A 22,756-nucleotide genomic window follows, 5' to 3' on the forward strand; every position below is an offset into this window, starting at 1 on the left:
TTCTCTGATTATTATATATTTGTGTTTGTGTTCTGACCCACATTCACATCTGATTATGATTCCTGGATTTATTTATAATGGATTAAATATTTCTCTCCTTGCAGAGGCTCCAAAAAGAGTTTTGAGAGTTTTGAGAACACAAAGAGTTTTTTTTGTGTTTTGAGTTTGAATAATATTTCCAGGAAATAAAACGACTTCTAAATATCCAGAAATGATCCAGATGTTTTATAGAAGTGTGGAAGCATTGAAAAATGTGTACCAGTTGTATGAAAATGAAAAAAATATCTTAGCTACCGAGCATTTCATTCCATTTAGATTTTTTAGGCTATAAATCCTAATTTAAGTTGCTTTAATTGCACTCATGTAACATAATTAAACTTTTTAAACAAACAGTCAAGTCGAGTTATAAAACGGTTTCAGGAGTGTTTACTCTTTTCAAAATACATAATCCAGAAAACTAAAGAGAAACTATTTGTTATCAGTTCTCAGTTCAACAGCCTGAGTCTCATATGGTATGGGGTGCATTAGTGACAATGGAATAGTCAGTTTGCATATCTAGAAAGACACATCAGTGCTTAGAGGGTTATACAGGTTTTAGAGCACCATATGCTTCCTTTCAAACAATGTCTTGTTCAGGGAAGGTCTTGCATATTTGCTGCTTTATACTTATCACATGTACTTTCCAGAACAGGGAAATTTATTTCAAAGTTCTTCACATATTGACGTAGCTTCCTGTGTTTGACTTGTTTGCCGCGAGTTACGTGTTTGTATCTCTCTCGGCGTCTTTCAAACAAACTTTGCTATCTATCCATCCGTTTTTCCTCTTTTAATAATCCTTAATTGTTTTTGTCTTCCTGACTTGTGCCTGTAGTTAGTTAACTCGACTATAACTAGTGTTGTTTATATTTATTTTCTCTCACTCACATCTCTGTATAATAAATCTGTTCGTGACGATAAGCACTATGCCGGTTGTTTGTCTGCATTCGAGCACAGGTGAGGACTCGTTCGAGTTGCAAACGGTGGCGTTGGAGATGGAGGCATTGGAGAAACAGATTCGCGAGCTGCATGTAAAGCATGACCGGCTGCGAGAGCGGAAAGCGGCGCTGGAAACATCCCGGGCGGACGCGCACTCATCCCAGGTAAACTCCCGGGTTGAACCTAACGCTCCCAGCACATCAACTCCGCGTGCTTCTATGCCCAGGCCCAGCGCACCTACAACTCCGGCACCGGTGCAACATGGACCCTGGATGCGGCCGCGGCGGAAGAGACAAGCCAAGCCCCGATCGAGGACGTCTCCACCTCCACCACCGGCCTTCGAGATCTCGACCGAGAACCGCTTCGTCCCCCTCCGCGAGACGGAACGCGACACTGTTATTCTCGGAGATTCCATCGTCCGGCATGTCCGCGCTACCCGAGCTAAAGGTAAGGTGCACACTCGCTGTTTTCCTGGTGCTCGTGTTCTGGATGTCGCTGCGCAGGTACCCGCGATCCTGAACGAGAACTTCGGAGCGGTTGTTCTCCATGCCGGATCAAACGACACCAGGCTGCGGCAAACGGAGATCTTAAAGAGGGACTTCAGGATCCTGGTGGAGACGGTACGCAGCACATCACCCACAACGAGGATTATAGTGTCAGGACCTCTTCCCACTTACCAGCGAGGGGCTGAGAAGTTTAGTAGACTTTTAGCACTAAATGAATGGTTACAGTCATGGTGTCGAGAACATAAACTTCTCTTTGTTAATAACTGGAACTGTTTCTGGGAGCGTCCTAGGTTCTTCCGCCCTGATGGCCTGCACCCCAGCAGAGTTGGAGCAGCAGTGCTATCAGATAACATCTCTAGGATACTATGTTTATAAGCATGAGCCCCGTCAGACTGGTCGTGGGGGGGGTGTAGGAACCATTTATAGTGCTTCTCTTAATGTTAGTCAGAGATTAGGATTCAGCTTTAAATCATTTGAAGTGCTCGTTCTTAAAATTGCACTTTCAGACATGCACAGAAAACTCGCTCTGGTCACCGTGTACAGACCCCCAGGGCCCTACGCTGATTTTCTTCATGAGTTTGCTTGTTTTCTCTCAGACCTCTTGATCAGCTTTGATAAAGTGCTGCTTGTAGGAGATTTTAATATTCATGTAGATGATGAAAACGATGCCCTAGGATTATCATTTGTCGATTTACTAAACTCTTTTGGAGTTAAACAAAACGTCACCAGACCAACCCACCGTTTTAACCACACACTAGACTTAATAATATCCCACGGAGCAGACGTCACTGATATAGATATTTTACCCCAGAGTGATGACATCACAGACCATTATCTCCTACTGTACACACTACCGGTAGAGCAGATTAACCGTGTTTCACCACGGTATCGACTTGGTAGGACTATTATTCCAACCACTAAGGACAGATTCATAAATAACCTGCCTGATTTATCTCAGTTTCACATTAAACCCATAACTGCTGATCATCTTGATGAGATGGCGAACAACATAGACCTTATCCTCACTAGCACTTTAGACACTGTTGCCCCCATCCGGTTAAAAAAGGTTCGAGAACAAGCACCTGCACCTTGGTATAATAGTCATACGCATGCCCTAAAGAGAACAACACGTAATCTGGAGAGAAAATGGAGGAAAACTAAATTGGAGGTATTTAGAATTGCGTATAAAGACAGTATGCTTAGCTACAGACAGGCGCTAAAAGCTGCTAGAGCTAAACACCTGAGCAAACTCATAGAAAATAACAAAAACAACCCCAGGTTCCTTTTCAGTACTGTAGCTAAATTAACAACAAATCAGGGATCTGAAAAATGTGTTCCATCACAGTTTAGTAGTGAAGACTTTATGAATTTCTTCACTGAAAAAATAGATAACATTCGAAAAACAATTGTGGCAGTTCAACCTCTGACAGCATCTCCCGACACAATCGTACTTACAACCCCACAACTACACTGTTTTACATGTATAGGACAGGAAGAGCTGTATGATGCTATTATGAAAGCTAAATCAACAACATGTCAGTTAGATCCAATTCCCACTAAACTACTGAGGGAAGTGTTATATACAGCTGGTGAGCCTCTTTTAAATATTATTAACTCCTCACTATCGTTAGGTCATGTCCCTAAATCCCTCAAGTTAGCAGTTATTAAGCCCCTCATTAAAAAACCTAATCTGGATCCAAGCACGCTATCGAATTACAGACCAATTTCAAATCTCCCATTTATGTCTAAGATTTTAGAAAAGATTGTCGCTGCCCAGCTATGTAACCACTTGCAGGAGAACACTATCTTTGAAGAGTTTCAGTCAGGTTTTAGGCCCCATCATAGCACAGAAACTGCTCTAGTTAAAATCACTAACGACCTGTTTTTAGCTTCAGACCAAGGCTACATCTCCCTATTAGTTTTACTAGATCTTAGTGCTGCGTTCGACACTATAGATCATGATCTTCTCCTCGATCGCTTACAGAATTACATCGGTATTCAGGGACAGGCATTAAGCTGGTTTAAATCCTACCTGTCCAATCGTTACCATTTCGTAGATTTAAATGGAGAGCTATCCAGGATAATGCTAGTAAATTATGGCGTGCCACAAGGGTCAGTTCTGGGACCCCTGCTTTTTACAATATACATGCTTCCATTAGGAAATATTATTAGAAGGCATGGAATTAGCTTCCATTGTTATGCTGATGATACCCAGCTATATATTTCATCCAAACCAGGCGATACAGCTCAATTAGCTCGCATAACTGAGTGTGTTGAAGAAATAAGAGATTGGATGACCCATAACTTTCTGCTATTAAATTCTGATAAAACGGAGATTTTGCTCATCGGCCCAAAAAATAGTACACAGAAGCTCCAGCATCTCAGCCTGCATTTAGACGGTTGTTCTGTAACTACTAGTTCAACGGTAAAAGACCTGGGAGTTATTTTAGACAGCAACTTATCTTTCAAAAATCACATCAATCAAGTTACAAAAACAGCCTTCTTTCACCTTAGAAATATTTCTAAGCTAAGAAATATGTTATCTATATCTGATGCAGAGAAGCTCGTCCATGCGTTTATGACCTCTAGAATAGACTACTGTAATGCATTACTAGGTGGATGTCCTGCATCATTAATAAACAAGCTTCAGTTAGTTCAGAATGCCGCAGCAAGAGTTCTTACTAGGTCAAGAAAATACGATCATATAACCCCAATCTTATCGTCCCTACATTGGCTTCCTATTAAGTTTCGAATAGACTACAAACTACTGCTACTCACTTATAAAGCACTGAATGGTTTGGCTCCCATGTATCTATCCAGTCTCTTAACACGCTACAATCCGTCGCGCTCCCTGAGATCTCAAAACTCTGGGCTTCTAGTAGTTCCTAGAATAGCAAAGTCCACTAAAGGCGGTAGAGCATTTTCACATTTAGCTCCTAAACTCTGGAATAGTCTTCCTGACAGTGTTCGGGGTTCAGATACACTCTCCCAGTTTAAGTGCAGATTAAAAACATATCTTTTTAGCAAAGCCTACACATAACACACATCACACACATCACATCATAACCTTGTGCTCCAGAACATCTGATCACATGCACATTATCAACTTGTGCTGTTAATATCATGAACAGCAGCTACGCTAATTCCTCTCCACTGCTTCTCTTTCTCTCCCCATCCCGAGGCATCCTGAGGTTTGGCCAGCTCCAGTCACGTCCCACCTCGTGAAGATTATGGACCTATGGATGATCATGGAGAAGTAGATGCCGAGTGTTTAAAGGCCCTGGCATGGAGAAGCTGATGCTGGATCTATGATGATCACAAATTGTTCTGTATTGTTAAAAGATTTATGACCAAACTTTTGATGTCACCCATATGAGGATGGGTTCCCCTTTGAGTCTGGTTCCTCTCAAGGTTTCTTCCTCATATCATCTAAGGGAGTTTTTCCTTGCCACTGGCTTGCTCATCAGGGACAAACGCACACCATTCACCTTCACTGTTGTTTTCTGTAAAGCTGCTTTGAGACAATGTCTGTTGTGAAAAGCGCTATACAAATAAACTTGACTTGACTTGACTTGACATATTCCAACAATTTTAGCAGCTGGTGTCAGATAGCAGAGTCAACAATGATACAGCACCAATGAGCTGAGGGTTAAGGGCTTTGTTTAGGTGCCCCAAGAGTGACAGGTAATATCGAAGGATTGAACCCCAACCTTCTGATCAGTAACCCAAAGCCTTAACTACTGGGCTTGCACCTCCCCATACTTCAGCAAGAAAATGCTAAAACTGCATGCTGTATAACTTTATAGTAGGAGAGTCTGGGTGCTGAACTTTCACCATCTGAAACATTTGGTGCATTCTATATCATTAAACATAACAAAGAAAAACAGGACTGTTGAACAGCCAGAATCCTGTTTCAGGAACTAATTTCACAACATTCCTCTGCCAAAACTCCAGCAACTGGTCTCCTCAGTATCCAGATGTATTTGGACTGTTGTTGTGGTAAACATGACCCTGTCCCTAATTATCCATTAAATTATATTTAAAATATTTTTCTTAAATGCTACATTTCCTCAGTTTAACATTGGATATCATTTTGATGTGCTATTGTAAATAGAAAATTCAATTCAATTCATTATTATTTGTATAGCGCTTTTAACAATGAACATTGTCTCAAAGCAGCTTTACACAGATAATGTGGTGATTAAACGTAAATATGTTCTTTGTAAGTATGTTTGTCCCTGATGAGCAACCGTGGCAAGGAAAAACTCCCCGAGATGGCATAAGGAAGAAACCTTGAGAGGAACCAGACTCAAAAGGGAACCACATCCTCATCTGGGTTGCACCAAATGTCCATTTGAAGCAGATATACAGTGCTGGGGGGTACAGTGATGACGATCAGAAGCAAACTGCACTCCCGAGTCAGTGCAGCAGACCGCCGACACCAACTACAGTCCAATCCATCCTCAAAGCACCCGTTCTACTCCGGAATTACATGGAACCACCCAAGGTGTTGATGAGAGACCGTCCCAAGCTGCACAGAAGTGTGAAGATCCACAGAGGGGACAGGGTCAGGAACAGTGGTCACTGGAGCCTCAGGAGCATGTTTAACTCGACAGAGAGAGAGAGAGAGAGAGAGGGGGTGATGGGAAGAGAAGGATATGGACTATTAAGTGTCCCTATTGGTGTATGAAAGTTAATGTCACTGTGCAGTTTGAACTCCGGCAAGACTCGCTATGGCAGCATAACTAAAAGGGAGAACCAGAAGGTAACACAGACATGAGGGATCTCTGGGATAAGAGACGACCCACCACACTACCGTCAACAAACCCGAGTGAACGTGTGAATGTGAGGAGACGACAGCATACAAATATACCAGTTCACCAAACACTCTATATCCATGCTCCCTCCAGATCTGAGCCTTTACCTAAGAAAAATCTACTGATAAAAGGCTTGACTAAATAAGTCAAGATAAGTTTTCTTAAACACTGAGACTGTGTCCGAGTCCCGAACACTGGTTGGAAGGCTGTTCCATAACTGTGGGGCTTTATAAGAGAAAGATCTGCCCCCTGCTGTAGTCTTCATTATTTGAGGAACCAACAGATAGCCAGCACCTTTTGATCTAAGTAGGCGTGGAGGATCATACTGGTACAGAAGTTCACTCAGATACTGCGGTGCGAGACCGTTAAGTGCTTTATACGTCAAAAAAATGGGTTTATGAGATTTGCAAATCATTGCATTCTGTTTTTTCATTTCATTTTTACCCTGCATCCCAACTTTTGGAACTGCGGTTTTATACAAATGAGAATTTTAAAGTAAGTATATTAAGAATTGATTATATGATGTATTGGATCTTACATTAAGAAATTATATGAGAACTTGCAAACCTCTAAACCCCTTGATGGAAATCACTCACATATCAAACTGATCATTTACACTTTCCATTATTGTTTCATTGTTTTATCTGTATTTGTGATTATGATTGTATATTATTTGTGTTTGTGTTCTGACCCACATTCACATCTGATTATGATTCCTGGAATAATCCTGAATTAATGGATCAAATATTTCTCTCCTTGCAGAGGCCCCAAAAAGTTCTTAACCATCCACAACAATCATCCAAACCACTGCTAAACCAGGTACTAAACACCACTGTAATAGAAAATGTTTTTTGGTGCTGGGAATTTCTTCATTTTAGAGCTCAAACACTAAACTTGAAAAAAACCTTATTTTTGTCATTTAGTTTTTGTCTCAGCTACAAAACCAGGCCTGGTGACCAAAAGCTACACAAATCCACAGTCTGAAACATCTGAAAAAGGTAATGATTGATTGATCATTTCTTTGTGTCTTGTGTTTGAATAATGTTTCCAGGAAATGAAACGACTTCTTAATATCCAAAAACGATCCAGATGTTTTAAAGAAGTGTGGAAGCATTTAAAAAATGTGTACCCATTGTATGAAAATTAAACATTTTAACTATCTAGCATTTCTTTCCATTCAGATTTTTCTAGGCTATACATCCTAATTTAAGTTGCACATATCAACGTAATCTTCATTTACACTTTCCATTATTGTTTACTTTAAGTATAACATTCAGTGTAATACAGTGTAAACAGTGATAATGTTCTGGCAGATTCAGAGTCTCTTCCCTTTGTCCCCTTCGCCTTGGTGACTGATCTTTCTACACATTATCGTGGCTGTGGTTTACTGCAACACCAGAAAGAAAGGTACACACTTTCAATGTCTTGTAATTTTACTACTCTGTGCAAATGTATTCTCCACTTACACCATTTAATCTTCATGAACTTGTTTATTTTACCATCCAGGTCCTAATACAGTTCATTACAGCAGAGGTGATTAAGATGGAACAGTGAGTCTACAGTAGAGAACAACATCAACAGAACACACATGTAACAGCAGTAACAGTCTTACACACCTGATTAACAGAACAGAGAGCAACTTGTTACAATACTTTTCCACTTTATGCATGCTATTTCATTTTATTTAATGCCAAATATTACAGTATTTATCCCTATTATACAATCTATTGTATATACACATCCCTTTTTCTCTTTTCTTTATGTAGTTAAAAGAACATAAGAATGCAGCTTGTCATATTACTAAGGACCATAACATTGTCAATTCTTCTCATTTCTGTTAAATACAGTGGAACCCGGTTATGTCGGCGGCCTAGGGGACGCCAGAAAGTGTCGAGATATCCGATGATGGAGATAAACGAAAACCAATATGGCGGCAATATATTAATGTGCTTGAAATTTCTTTATGCACATGATGTGCGTTATTAAATGAGTGTGCATGCACGTGTTTTTGGAGTTTTTTTTTTTTACAAAACAGCGTTGCCGCTGTTTGATGAAGGCATGCTATAAAAAATGTACATACATGTTTGTTAACAACAAAAGGCATAAGAAAAAGGCATAAGAAAATCTGTAATGCGGATAAGGAGGCGGAAGCTGAAGTAAACGCAAACAAAGTTTATTGAGAATACTCAGGAGATAATTCACCAATACTTGTATACGAAGCAGTAATATCCAGTGGTGCACTCTGGGAGCAAAGTCCACGAAGTTCTGTGAAAGCAGAGACAGTTCGTGTAGAGAATCCACGGATCCGCGCTATGGAAAGCGCATTGCTGGGCAGCAACGGATAAACGTGGTGCAGACAGCGTGAACATGGAAAACAGCAGGATCGGGGTAATCCGGGGTGCCGTTGAGAGAATGCGGAGTCCGAGAAGAACGGTACATAGCGGTATACGTATACGTGATTACACAGCCCGCCATCAACCAACACATACGATCATGCACAAACAATAACGGACCGCGAGTGTGTGGAGGTGAGGGGCTTAAATAGGAGATGGGATGAGTGAGTGAATGAGAGTCAGTTGTGTGTGACTGCGAGGAGCTCCGTGTGGGCGCACGCACGGGAGAAGAAGCAGGGTCCTTCGGGGAATGCCGATGTTTGACAGCCGCCGAAGGGGGCGTGGCAGGGGGATTACTGACATAACCGACGTTAATTGGCAAATTTGGCCCTCTTTTGTGCTCGAGATATTAGGGTTCGGCGACATAAAGGAATCGACATAACCGATTAAAAAATGCTAAGACAAAGCGAGAATTTGGCGGTTCCACTTCATAACCGTCGCCTTAATATGGTTTGCGAGTTAACGCGAGGTCGAGATAAGTGGGTTCGACTGTAATTCCAAAAAGCTTCTTATTGTATCACAAATAAGAAACAACTTTTAAAACGTGTTTTAAATGTTTTTGTTATATTTAGAATAAAAAACACCTGATAAAATGCAAACTTCTGTCACATATTTTATATATAACCTATACGTCCACTGTCTTTCTTGAAAAACACTTGAAAACACCTTAATTCCTCAACATTATATTTAAATATATTAACACAATGTCAGTCAAACTTTTAATACTGAGGACATTGTTTGTTAGGAATTGCTGCTTTTTTGCTACACAAAAGATTTGTTTTTTTAAATAATTATTTTATTTAAATGATATCATTGAAATAATTCCACAGTTGGTAATTTATGGTTTGTGATAGTTACTAATTATTTTCTTCAAAAACACAGTTAATATAATATTTGTCTGGGTAACTGTATCTGTCTGCACTCTTACTGATTTATATTTTAAATTAAATAAAGGAACGTATCCGTTACAGTCCTTTGTTCTGATTGGTCGAGTATTTTTTGTATCTTTTTTTTTTTTTGTGTATATGCTCATTGTAATACTTTACTCGGTTTAAAGTTTGTAAATGTAATGAAGTAAGTAGATTCGATCAGTAAACCTCTGTTTCCTATATATTATAACGGTGTCTGTGTGTCTGTGTGTGTGTGTGCTGATTGTATATATAATAATTGTATAATTTGTCCTGTACAATTGTGTACCTCCAGCTTGTGGTAACAGTTTCGAAAAGGTAAAGGTCAGGTGACCCAATACTTTTGGCAATATACTGTGTAGTAGATAGATAGATAGATAGATAGATAGATAGATAGATAGATAGATAGATAGACAGACAGACAGACAGACAGACAGACAGACAGACAGACAGACAGACAGACAGACAAACCCCAGCAAAACAACTGCTGATCATCCCAGGTGATTCATCTCCAGGTCAAGATCTCCAAATAATACTTCACGACTCTCTGCTCTCCCCTTTAGCCACTGCTCGTAACCTTGGGGTAACTATGAACAATGAACTGTCTTTTTTTCCACATGTCGCTAATGTTGCTCGTTCTTGTCGATTTCTTCTCTATAACATCCGAAAGATTCGACCATTTCTGTCCATAAGGCTGCCCAGGTGCTTGTTCAGTCTTTTGTCATTTCAAGACTTGACTACTGCAACTCTCTGCTGGCAGGTCTTCCCCTGAACGCTATTCGTCCACTGCAAACGATCCAAAACGCAGCTGCACGACTTGCGTTTGATCAGCCCAAGTCTTTCCACCCCACCCCACTGCTGCACTCCCTTCACTGGCTTCCAGTAGCTGCACGTATCAGATTCAAAACACTGATGCTTGCCTACAAGGCCAAAAATGGACCAGCACCATCTTACCTCAGTGACCTCATCACATCTCGCACTGCACCACGCTGTCTGAGATCCTCCAGCACTGCTCGACTGGTACCACCTTCTCTCAGAATGAGAGGTAAGTACACTTCAAGGCTCTTCTCTGTTCTGGCACCGAGGTGGTGGAATGAACTTCCCCTAGATGTCCGTACAACAGAGTCCCTGATTATCTTCAAACGACGACTGAAAACCTACCTCTTCCTGAAATACCTAAATTAGCACTTTCCAAGTTTGTAGAATTCGAGTTATATTTATATTAAGTTTGTAATCTTGTGTACCAGTGTAGATTTATTCATTACTAGAGATTTAAAGCACTTTTGTACGTCGCTCTGGATGAGGGCGTCTGCTAAATGCCGCAAATGTTAATGTAAATGTAATGGATGGATGGATGGATGGATGGATATATGACTGAAACAGACAAACGGGGAAGTAGCAAGTGGCATTTCAGTGGAAACAATTTCTTAATAATATATGTGGTGGGTGTGTGTGTGTGTGTGTGTGTGTGTGTGTGTGTGTGTAAGAGAGTGGGATTGCATTTATACACATTGAGTCTTTGTCTGTGGTCATTACTGCAGTTTAAACATTAGCGAGTGTGAATTGTAGTCTTTAGATCTTAAGAATGCAGTGTTTTTATCTTCTCCTTCTTCTCCACATCACCACAGGTGATTTTGATGTTCTCTCGCTTTTTATCTAATTCAATAAAATGACTTAGTCATCTGCACATCATTATATTAATATAAATTTCATAACTCGTCTACATGTAGCCCGGAAAAAAATAATCCAAATGGAACAAATCCAGACTAATAAAATCCACAAGTTACATGTGGGTAGATTTTGCTGTCTTATTTATATATAGAGATAGATGTCTTTACATGTACATGTGTGATTGATTTTACATTTAATGCCTCATAAGTATCATTTCATCATAGATAGATAGATAGATAGATAGATAGATAGATAGATAGATAGATAGATAGATAGATAGATAGATAGATAGATAGATAGATAGATAGATAGATAGAGTTGCATGCATTTCTTTTCCTGCACCATGTGAAGAAACATAACAACTGGAAATAATGGAAACTGTTGCATCATTACTTGTGATGTGTGTGTGTGTGTGTGTGTGTGTGTGTGTGTGTGTGTGTGTGTGTGTGTTGAGCAAATGTGAGGCTGCATTTCAACAAAGTATCTCTCTCTCTCTCTCTCTCTCTCTCTCTCTCTCTCTCTCTCTCTCTCTCTGTTCTTTTATTTAATAAATAATTTAATAACTATTTTAGTAATCACCACTTAAAGCCTTTAAAGCTTAAAATCTTGTAGAAATCATATTTCTGGTGTGGAAATGTAAAGTACACACCGAACAGATAAAAAAAAAAGAGGAAATGAGTAAATTCTCCACCTCGGAATTGTGAATTTTTTTTATTTCGTGATTTCCTTTCACAATTTCATCTTCAGTTACATTCCTACTTTAGTGAGTTTAGGAGTTACAGGTTGTCTGTAGTTCTGTGGAGTTGCTGCAGATGGTGAACTGCTAATCAACAGATCATTAACTGGTGTGTTCCTACAGGCTGCAGACTGGAAGGAAATAGAGACACACAGATCACTGCATACACAGGAGACTCAGTACTGCTGCCCTGCACCTGCACTGACCTCCACACCAAACCTCAGATCTTCAGATGAAAGAAATACATTAATGATTGGGTACAGATATATCCTGAGAGTGAACAGTACAAAGGCAGATTTCAGCTGGTTAATGATCACAGTGTAGGAAATCTCTCCTGAATGTTACTTCAGTGATAATCTTATGACAGATTATTCTGATGATGTAACAGTAATGCAAGATGTTGCATCTTCATAAAGTATGCAGATGACACCACCGTGGTCGGCCAGATCGAAAACAACAACGAATCGGCCTACAGGGAAGAGATCCGTAATCTAGCAGCGTGGTGTGCCAACAACAACCTGACTCTCAATGCTACAAAGACCAAAGAGCTCATTGTGGACTTTCGGAAATCCAACAGCAGGAGACATCTACCTGTCAGCATCAATGGAACTGAGGTAGAACAAGTCTCCAGCTTTAAGTTCCTGGGAGTTCACATCTCTGAGGATTTGACATGGCAGCAGAACACGCTCTGGTAAAAAAAAGCACAACAGCACCTGTACTTCTTAAGAAGTCTCAAGAAATCTCATCTGTCCCCGGGGATTTTAAAGAGCTTTTACCGCTGCATCATTGAGAGCATCCTGACCAACTCCATCAATGTATGGTACGGAGGCTCTACTGTGAGTGAACAAAAAGCCTTGCAAAGGGTGGTCAAAACCGCCCAACGCATCACTGGCACCCAACTACCTGCCATTGAGCACCTTCACCACAGCAGATGTCTGCGCAGAGCTCACAATATTATCAAGGACTCTTCACATCCCAGTCATAACGAAGGAGATACAGGAACTTGCGCACCAGAACCAGCAGGTTCAGGGACAGCTTTTTTCCATCCACACTACTGAACTTTACACTACACCGCTAAATCAATACAAAACAAACACAAAACAAAACACTGTATATAACCTCTGTTCTATACATGTACATATTACATAGTATATCTTTTACCCCTCATTACATCTGCACTATTTTTATCTGTGTATCTTTATATCATTACTGTACATTTTCCCCAACATTTCATTCTTTTGTGTATATAACCTGTGTGTGTATATATATTTACACACACACACACACACATATATATATATATATATATATATATATATATATATATATATATATATATATATATATATATATATATATATATATATATTTTTTTTTTATATATAGTAGACTGTTTATTCGACTTGTACTCTAAATTGATGTCCACAGATCTCTGCACTGTTACTGCCTTTGTATTTATTCACTTTACATATGTTTTTCATATTATCACTATCACTTGCTGTAAATATGCCATATATTTATTTGCACTTTTGCACGACATTTTGCACTTCTGGTAGATGCCAAACTGCATTTCGTTGCTGTGTACCTGTACTATGCAATAACAATAAAGTTGTATCTATCTATCTATCTATCTATCTATCTATCTATCTATCTATCTATCTATCTGTCTGTCTGTCTGTCTGTCTGTCTGTCTGTCTGTCTGTCTGTCTGTCTGTCTGTCTGTCTGTCTATCTATCTATCTATCTATCTATCTATCTATCTATCTATCTATCTATCTATCTATCTATCTATGTTGTTTATTCTCCAGGTTGCACACTGAATCATGAGAGAGTGGATGTGACTGGATTTGTGGGACATTCTGTTCTTCTGCCCTGCTCCTGCTCTGAACTACAAGCCAAACCACAAACTCTCAAATGGACCTTTAATAAAGAATCTAATTACAATGAAATTTTCCCAAAGGACCAGACAAATCACTACACACACAGAGTTCAGCTCTTTAATGATCATCATCCAGGAAATCTCTCTCTAGATTACAGGTGTTGGACCCTTAATAGCAATAAGGACATCCGTCTCACAGTAAGATGTAAAACAACCTCTTGTTTATAAACTATAAGAAATAGACACTAGTCTCAATATAAAAGTTGTGTCTGTGAAGGTTTTGTTTCATGTTCTGCCCCTCATCGGTTTTTATGACATCGATTTTATACTATCTGAATGTGTGTGCTAACTTTCTTCTATGTCTGACTATCGTTTCTGCATCTATTTATAATGGATTCAATATTGACAGATGCCCCAACAAGACCTCCAGTTCGAACAACTTCCAAACCGGGTACGAAATAAAACTTTAATAGAAAGTCATGTTTTTATTTAACAGGTTAACACTTATTTTTGTCCTTAATTTTTTTATCTCAGCTACAAAACCAGGCCTGGTGACCAGTAACTACACAAATCCACCATATGAAGCATCTAAAAATGGTATAAATTGATAATCTTTATTTTTGTGTTTCATGATTGCTTAATGTTTTCCAGAAAAGGAAAGGACTTAAACAGAAATGACAATTCATTAATGTACATCAACTCATGTATTCCTACCAAAAACTCCTTTAACATCCTGTTTTAGAGCATATTTTGCATCCACCTTATAGCAAATAGGATAGAATTTTATTTCATTCATATTTTTCTAGATAAATAATAATAGAGAATCATCCCTAATCAGAGTAAAGCTGTGTTCGTGTAAAACATGTTAACTTAACAAACTACAGTCCAGACTTAAGTCCAAACTAAAAACTTTTGGCACATTATGAAATGAAAAACATGACAAAGAAGACCAGGACTGTTGATTAGCTAGAATCCTGTATCAGGCACAACATTCCCCTCACAAAACTCCAGCAACTGCTTTCCTCAGTTTTCAGAGGTATAGCATCAACACAACATCCTGATTTTTTTGGACTTTCTGTAGGGTTGTATATAAATACTAATTTTATATAATTCTGTGAAGAATTGAGTATATGAAGGATTGTAACTTCTGATAAGAAATGATACAAGGAATTGCAAATCTACAAACTCCTTGATGGAAATCACTCCATCATCTCCATTAAAATTTCCATGATTGTTTCCTTCAATAGGCATGAAATAAATGTAATACAGTGAACAGTGTAAACATTGATAATGTTCTGGCTGATATTGATGAGTTCCTTTCAGAGTCGCTTCCCTTTGTCCCTTTTGCCTTGGTGACTGTGATCTTTCTGCACATCATTGTGGGTGTGGTTTACTACACCACCAGAAACAAAGGTACTTTCAAGGTCTAGCAAATTTTACAACTATGTGGAAGATTGTCTTTCACCTACACACTATTTTATTTTCATGAACTGAGAGTTTTTTTGTTTTTTTACCCTCCAGGTCCTAATACAGTTCATTACAGCAGAGGTGATGGAGATAGAACACCGAGTCTACAGTAGAGATGAACATCAGCAGAAGAACACACATGTAACAGTGAGCAGTGACAGTCTTACACACCTGATTAACAGACCAGAGAGCAGTTTGGTCCTCAAGATGACTGTAATTTAGAAAACTGCTTGTAATTAAATTAGTTTAATTGCACACTTGAGACCAGTCCCAGGCTCTATATTGTATAAAAGTGTATTAAAGCCTGTCTGAATGTAGTGTAGCTTTGTTTTACATTTACAAATTATTGTTTAAAATACTTAACATTTAATTCATGCTTTTTCATGCCCAACTGTACAACATTTACTGTTGAATCTGTTGTATATGCTTCTGTTGTTATCTTTATGCTTTGCATCAAATAACAAATTAGACACAAGCTTTTAGAATTTTAAATGTGTTTACTATATTCAGAATTAAAAAACAAACAAACATCATATTTAATGGTATTTACTTCTGTGCATTTCCTCTATAGCATTCATTAATCGATACATACATTGGAGACAAAGACAGATGGAGACAGCAGTGATACAGATATTGACAAATACATGGGGTCAGAAAGACAGTAGTTTATAGAGAAATAGAACTATGGAAAAAATAGACAAAGAGAGTGAAAGATACAGACACCAGTGGATGGAGACAGGTAGACAGAAAACTGGAGACTGAGTAATACAGCAGAAGAAAGATGGAGAAACACTACAAGTGTGAAAGACCAACAAAGACATGACTTTAAAACAGACACACATACAGAGACAGATATAGAGATAAGACTGACCAATGTAGATCTGTTTTGTGTGTGTCTGCCCTTAAATACTAATAATCTCATAGACCTGTTTGATCTCTCAGTTCATGACTAACCGAATCATTGCAGACGAAGGGAATATGCGGAAAAAAGCATACAAACAATCTAACAAGCAGATGACTAAATGTCATGTAGTGTAAATGGTTTAAAAACTTACCTGAATATTTAAACGTCTCAAACAGGTAGATCTGTTATTTCGATCGGTAAAACAATAATTGACCCGTGATTGTTTTTTTATGGGTGAGAATTGTGTGAACAATGTTTTCACCAGCAGAGGGCAGAAGAAATCAGTAGGTTTGCTGCATTTTTTGGTTTAATATATATATATATATATATATATATTATGAAGTCTATCAGTGCTCATTATTTCATACATGATCATATATGCAAAATTTCTAGAATTTGCAAGGAAAAAAAAGGCTTTGTTTAATAGTTTAATAGTTTATTGCCATTATATCATTTGTAACGTCAGTATTCAGCGAGTAGCCCAACTGTGGAAAAAAAAAAAGTAAGAAACTTCCTCAATTCTATGGTTATGTTCATGCTGCTAAATCTGCACTTCCTGTGTAAAATGTGTGTGTAATTGTGCTCTATAAGGTGTGTTTATTATGATCAGACGCAGTGCAGCAGTCGGTCAGTGTGTGTTCAGCTCTAATACAGTCTTTGGATTGATGTGTGGGTTCTGGTCCTCAGTAAGAATGCAGGTGTGTTTTCTTCTCCTCCTCATACAGCTTTATATCACTGAAGGTGAGTCTGCAGTTCTCTCTCGCGCTCTCTCTCTCTCTCTCTCTCTCTCTCGCGCGCTCCCTCTCTCTCTCTCTCTCTCTCTCTCTCTCTCTCTGTTTATAATAATCAACATCATGTAATAAGCAGAAAGTGGATAGATAGATAGATAGATAGATAGATAGATAGATAGATAGATAGATAGATAGATAGATAGATAGATAGATAGATAGATAGATAGATAGATAGATAGATAGATAGATAGATAGATAGATCAAGTCAAGAAGCTTTTTTTTTACTGTCATTTCAACCATATATAGCTGATGCAGTACATGGTGAAACGAAACAATGTTCCTCCAGAACCCATGTGCTACATACAACAACAAAAAACAACAGTCACAGAAACAGAAAAAAACAACAACAAAAAAAACAAAGGGCCAAGAACTAGTTGATAGATAGATTAGATAGATAGATAGATAGATAGATAGATAGATAGATAGATAGATAGATAGATAGATAGATAGATAGATAGATAGATAGATAGATAGATAGATAGATAGATAGATAGATAGTTTCTATGTGACTGTGTAAATCTGTGTGGGTTGAAACAGATGAAAGAGGAAGTAGAAATATGACTGGAAGCTGAATCATTGTGGTCATTACTGTGGTGTGTATGTTACTGAGTTGTCATTCTTAATGAATATTTGTATTCACTATAAATGTGAATAAAAGTTGTGCAGCGAAGGAAGTGAGAAGAAGAAAGAAGTCCAGGTGCTAGTTGCTGGGTGTCTCCTGGGTTAAACTCCGAATGGCCTGCGGGAAGAAGCTCCTCTTTATTCTCCCTGTGTTTGCTTTCAAGAATCAGAAGTGCTTCCCTGAATGCAACAAAGAAAAAAGTCCATTGTTAGGATGGCTGAGGTCCTTCACAATCTTCCCGGCCCTGGGAGCTCGGTGCGGTCGGTACGTTCAGCTAAACCACACCACCGTCTGGAGGGCTCGTCTGTCCTGCATGGTGCTGTTCCCAAACCAGGAAGTGATGCTCACCGTCAGCTCTCAATGGTGCAGGTGTAAAATTCTTTACCACTGAAAGGGTAGTTTAAAGCCCCTTAGATCTCTCAGATTGTACAGACGTTATTGGGTTTCTTTAGTCTTTAGGTTTTTAAATCTTCTTTAGGTAGGCTGTCTTGTTGTTGTTGGAGATCAGGCCCACTACAACAGTGTCATCAGCAAACTTGATGAGGGTGGTGAAGTTAGAAGTGGTGGCACAGTCTTTCAGCACCTGGACAGTTCCTTTCTCATAACAATCTGCTGAAATACTTCACCGTGCATCTCATGAAACATTTAATAAAAGTCTGTGTTTCCAAACATAGATATTATTAGGTTTTTTTATGTGTGTAATTGCTGCATCATGTGATGAAACATTTGAAAGAGGAAGCAACCAGTAAAGAAGTAATGGAAACTATTACATCAATACTTGTGGTGTGTGTGTGTGTGTGTGTGTGTGTGTGTGTGTGTGTGTTCTCTCTGTTATGATAGTCATTACCACCTAAATCTATTTTGTAGATTTGATTTATTTGTATTTTATTTCAAGATTATTTTTTTTTTAAATACTGCAGCTCAGGCATTGACTTTTAATTGTATTTATTTATTTACAGCATATTTTCTTTTAACATTTTCATCTTCAGTCACATTCCTACTTTAGTCAGTTTAGGAGTTACAGGTTGTCTGTAGTTCTGTAGAGTTGCTGCAGATGGTGAACTGCTCAATAACAGATCATTAACTGGTGTGTTCCTACAGGCTGCAGGCTGGAAGGAAATAGTAAGACAATAAAACAGATCACTGCATACACAGGAGACTCAGTACTGCTGCCCTGCTCCTGCACTGACCGCCACATCAAACCTCAGAACTTCACATGGAAGAAATACATTAATGGATGGGTACATACACCTACTCAGAGTGAGGAGAACAATGAGAGATTTCAGCTGGTTAATGATCACAGGTCAGGAAATCTCTCTCTGCTCATATCACACCTGACTGTAGAGGATGGAGGAGATTACACGTGTAACACAGAGAGTGAAAACAGACTAATCAGACTCACTGTTGAAGGTAAATAACTCATTTATATTCATAATGTTACTTCAGTGATTATCTCATCACAGATTCATCTGATGTTGTAACAGTAATGCAATATGTTGATGTTTGTTTATTCTTCAGGTTGCACAAAGAATACTGAGAGAGTGTATCTGACTGGTTGTGTTTGTGTTCTGACCCACATTTACATCTGATTATGATTCCTGGATTAATCTTTAATGGATTAAATATTTCTCTCCTTGCAGAGGCTCCAATAAGACCTTCACCATCCAAAACAACAATCCAAACCACTGCTAAACCAGGTACTAAACACCACTGTAACAGAAAGTGTTTTTTTAGTGCTGGTTACTCCTTCACCTTAGAGCAAGTCTCAAACACTAAACTCAAAAACTACACTCATTTTTGTCCTTCAGTTTTTGTCTCAGCCTCAAAACCAGCATGAATGTTTTTTTACACCTTGTGTTATTGTTATTATTGTTCACAGAGTCTCCAGATTTAAAAACCATCATCATCATCAGCTCTGGTGTTGTTGTAGTTCTGCTTCTGATGATGATTCTCGGAGGAGTCGAGTACCGGAAACCCAGAAGCACACACACACACACACACACACACACACACACACACACACACACACACACACACACACACACACACACACAGATTTCTGTAGACTTACTGTGTCTGGTTTCATTCTATAGGACAGAGAAGAGAACAGATCAGTAAAGGACAAACAGGACAGAGGACACAGCAGCAGAAGCAGGTGAATACATACATCTAATCAGCTACAAAAAATGTGTGTGTGTGTGTGTGTGTGTGTGTGTGTGTGTGTGTGTGTGTGTGTGTGTGTGTGTATCAGAGTTTGGTCTAATGATTCATGTGCTCTTATTTATTTATTTTTCAACAGAATGATTCTGCTGTTCTTTATGCATCATTTAATCGACCACCTGAAGACACCAAAGCAGAAGAAAAGGTGTGTATTATTGTATATATGTGTGTTTGTGTGTGTTAATGTGTAATAATGTGTTATTTATGTTCTATTCCTGTAGGATGATGTGATGTACTCAACTGTAGTCCACAGTGACACTCACAGGGCCGCACGCCCTCCAGTGGCATCAGGAGATACTGCAGTATATGCCAGCATCAAAACTAACTAATTAGAATTAAAAAATAATAATAAAAACTGAACTGAAAAACCTGACAGATTTAATCCGCTATTACATCTGTCAGGTTTTTCAGTTCACATTTGTGACTGTATGTCTGCACATGTATACCATCTAACATGAGATAATAATAAACTAAAACTTTACTGACTTGACTGATTTTATGTGTGCAGATGTGTACAAACGTCATAAGACAGTATAAGAGTGTATGTATGAGTATGTTTGGGAGGGATGACGGGTGTCGGTTTAGTCATTAAACACTGAGGAACATGATGAATTGGAGAAGACACAATTACCTAGTCTGGACAATTACCCAGTCTGGAGATCTGAATATTTTAGCACCTTTTACCAGATGACTGAAGGGTAAAATGGTTTGTATGAGAGGTAAATGGAGTATTTGAGATTTCCAATAAAGGTTTGGTTCTGAATTTGAATTTGATCAGACATTCAGTGTGTAGTGAAGACTCAGCACTTTATCAACATAAAATGTGATTTGAAATAGGCTTTCTGAGATTTTACCTGAACAGTTGTATACATTAATAAATGCACTAATCACACTATAAAATAAGTAAGAGCCTTTTAATATATAAAATCTAATTGTTTAACAGCAAAATGTTATAACAAATATTGAATTGTGTTTGGTTTTACTTGAGAAATGTGTAAACATTATTTTTACCAGCAGAAGGCAGAAGAGGTGAGTAGGTTACATTTTGCTGCATTTTTATTTATTTATTTATTATAAAAAAAAAAAAACATTTGTTGAGAAATGTTTAATTTTTTACATGAATAAATATAAATACGTAAATGCAGAAATAAATGCAAAAATAATATATACATACATTTTGGTAAGTTTTTATATTTATCTATGTGTTTATTTATTCCTATATTATTTCTCTATTTATGTATACATATATTCATGTTTTTCTGTAACCCAGCCATTCGGGGGGCACAAGCCAGTGTACTCTTAGTGCCGGTCCCAAGCCCGGGTAAATGGGGAGGGTTGCGTTAGGAAGGCCATCCAGCGTAAAACATGTGCCAAATCAAATATGCGGATCACAAATGAGAATTTCATACCGGATCGGTCGAGGCCCGGGTTAACAACGACCGCCACAGGTATCGTTAGCCGACAGGGTACCGGTGGAAATTGGGCTACTGTTGGCCGAAGGAGGAGAAGGAGAGGAGGAAGGCGTCTACAGAGACGGCAGGAAAAGGAGCAGTGTAGGAGAGTAGAGGTTCGGGTTGGTACTTTAAATGTTGGTACTATGACGGGTAAAGGGAGAGAGATAGCTGATATGATGGAGAGGAGAAATGTAGATGTGTTGTGTGTTCAGGAGACCAAGTGGAAAGGGAGTAAGGCCAGGAACATTGGAGGTGGGTTTAAACTGTTTTATCATGGTGTGGATGGGAAGAGAAATGGTGTAGGGGTGATTCTGAAGGAAGCGTACAGTAAGAGTGTAGTGGAGGTGAAGAGAGTTTCTGATAGGGTGATGATCGTGAAGGTGGAAGTTGAAGGGATGATGATAAATGTCATCAGTGCCTATGCTCCACAAGTTGGCTGTGAGATGGAGGAGAAAGAAAGATTCTGGAGTGAATTAAATGAAGTGGTAGATGGTGTACCTAGGAAAGAACGATTGGTGATTGGGGCAGACTTTAATGGGCATGTAGGTGAAGGGAACAGAGGTGATGAGGAGGTGATGGGTAGGTATGGTTTTAAGGAGAGGAATGTGGAAGGGCAGATGGTGGTAGATTTTGCTAAAAGGATGGAAATGGCAGTGGTGAACACGTATTTTAAGAAGAAGGAGGATCATAGGGTGACATATAAGAGTGGAGGAAGGTGCACACAGGTGGATTATCTTCTGTGTAGGAGATGCAACCTGAAGGAGATTGGAGACTGTAAGGTGTTGGCGGGGGACAGTGTAGCTAGACAGCATCGGATGGTGGTCTGTAGGATGGTTTTGGAGGCGAAGAAGAAGAGGAGGAAAGTAAGGTTTGAAAGAAGAATAAGATGGTGGAACTGAAGGAGGAAGAGTGTAGTGTGAGGTTCAGGGAAGAGGTCAGACAGAGGCTTGGTGGTGGTGAAGAGGTGCCGGATGATTGGGCAACTACTGCAGGAGTGATGGGGGAGGCAGCTAGAAAAGTACTTGGTGTGACATCTGGAAATAGAAAGCAAGACAAGGAGACGTGGTGGTGGAATGAGGAAGTGCAGGAGAGCATTAGGGGAAAGAGATTGGCAAAACAGAAGTGGGATCGACAGAGTGATGAGAAGAGTAGGCAGGAGTACAAGGAGATGCGGCAGCAGGTTAAAAGGGATGTGGCGAAAGCCAAGGAAAAGGCATATGAGGAACTGTATAAGAGGTTGGACACTAAGGAAGGAGAAAAGGATTTATACCGATTGGCCAAGCAGAGGGACCGAGCTGGGAAGGATGTACTGCAAGTTAGAGCAATAAAGGATGGAGAGGGAAATGTGTTGACTAGTGAGGAGAGTGTGTTGAGAAGATGGAGGGAGTATTTTGAGCAGCTGATGAATGAGGAA

General features: G+C 39.0%; 2 protein-coding genes across 3 annotated transcripts in view; one reads left to right on the forward strand and one right to left on the reverse strand.

The window, feature by feature from the left end:
• Positions 1–20,373, forward strand: part of LOC310722525 (polymeric immunoglobulin receptor-like) — a 142,830-nt gene extending 122,457 nt beyond the window's left edge. The window contains exons 10-11 of the mRNA XM_083535079.1: positions 19,968–20,033; positions 20,110–20,373. Of these exons, the coding sequence (XP_083391205.1) occupies positions 19,968–20,033; positions 20,110–20,217 (174 nt within the window). The 3' untranslated portion in view covers positions 20,218–20,373. The remainder of the gene's footprint in view (positions 1–19,967; positions 20,034–20,109) is intronic.
• The window catches only part of LOC310722610 (uncharacterized protein), a 676,055-nt gene that overhangs the window by 482,892 nt on the left and 170,407 nt on the right, over positions 1–22,756 (reverse strand). The gene's annotated exons all lie outside the window — the stretch shown is intronic.

The sequence above is a fragment of the Silurus aristotelis genome (genome assembly GCF_946808225.1).
Source record: "Silurus aristotelis genome assembly, chromosome: 29".
Lineage (NCBI taxonomy): Eukaryota > Metazoa > Chordata > Actinopteri > Siluriformes > Siluridae > Silurus > Silurus aristotelis.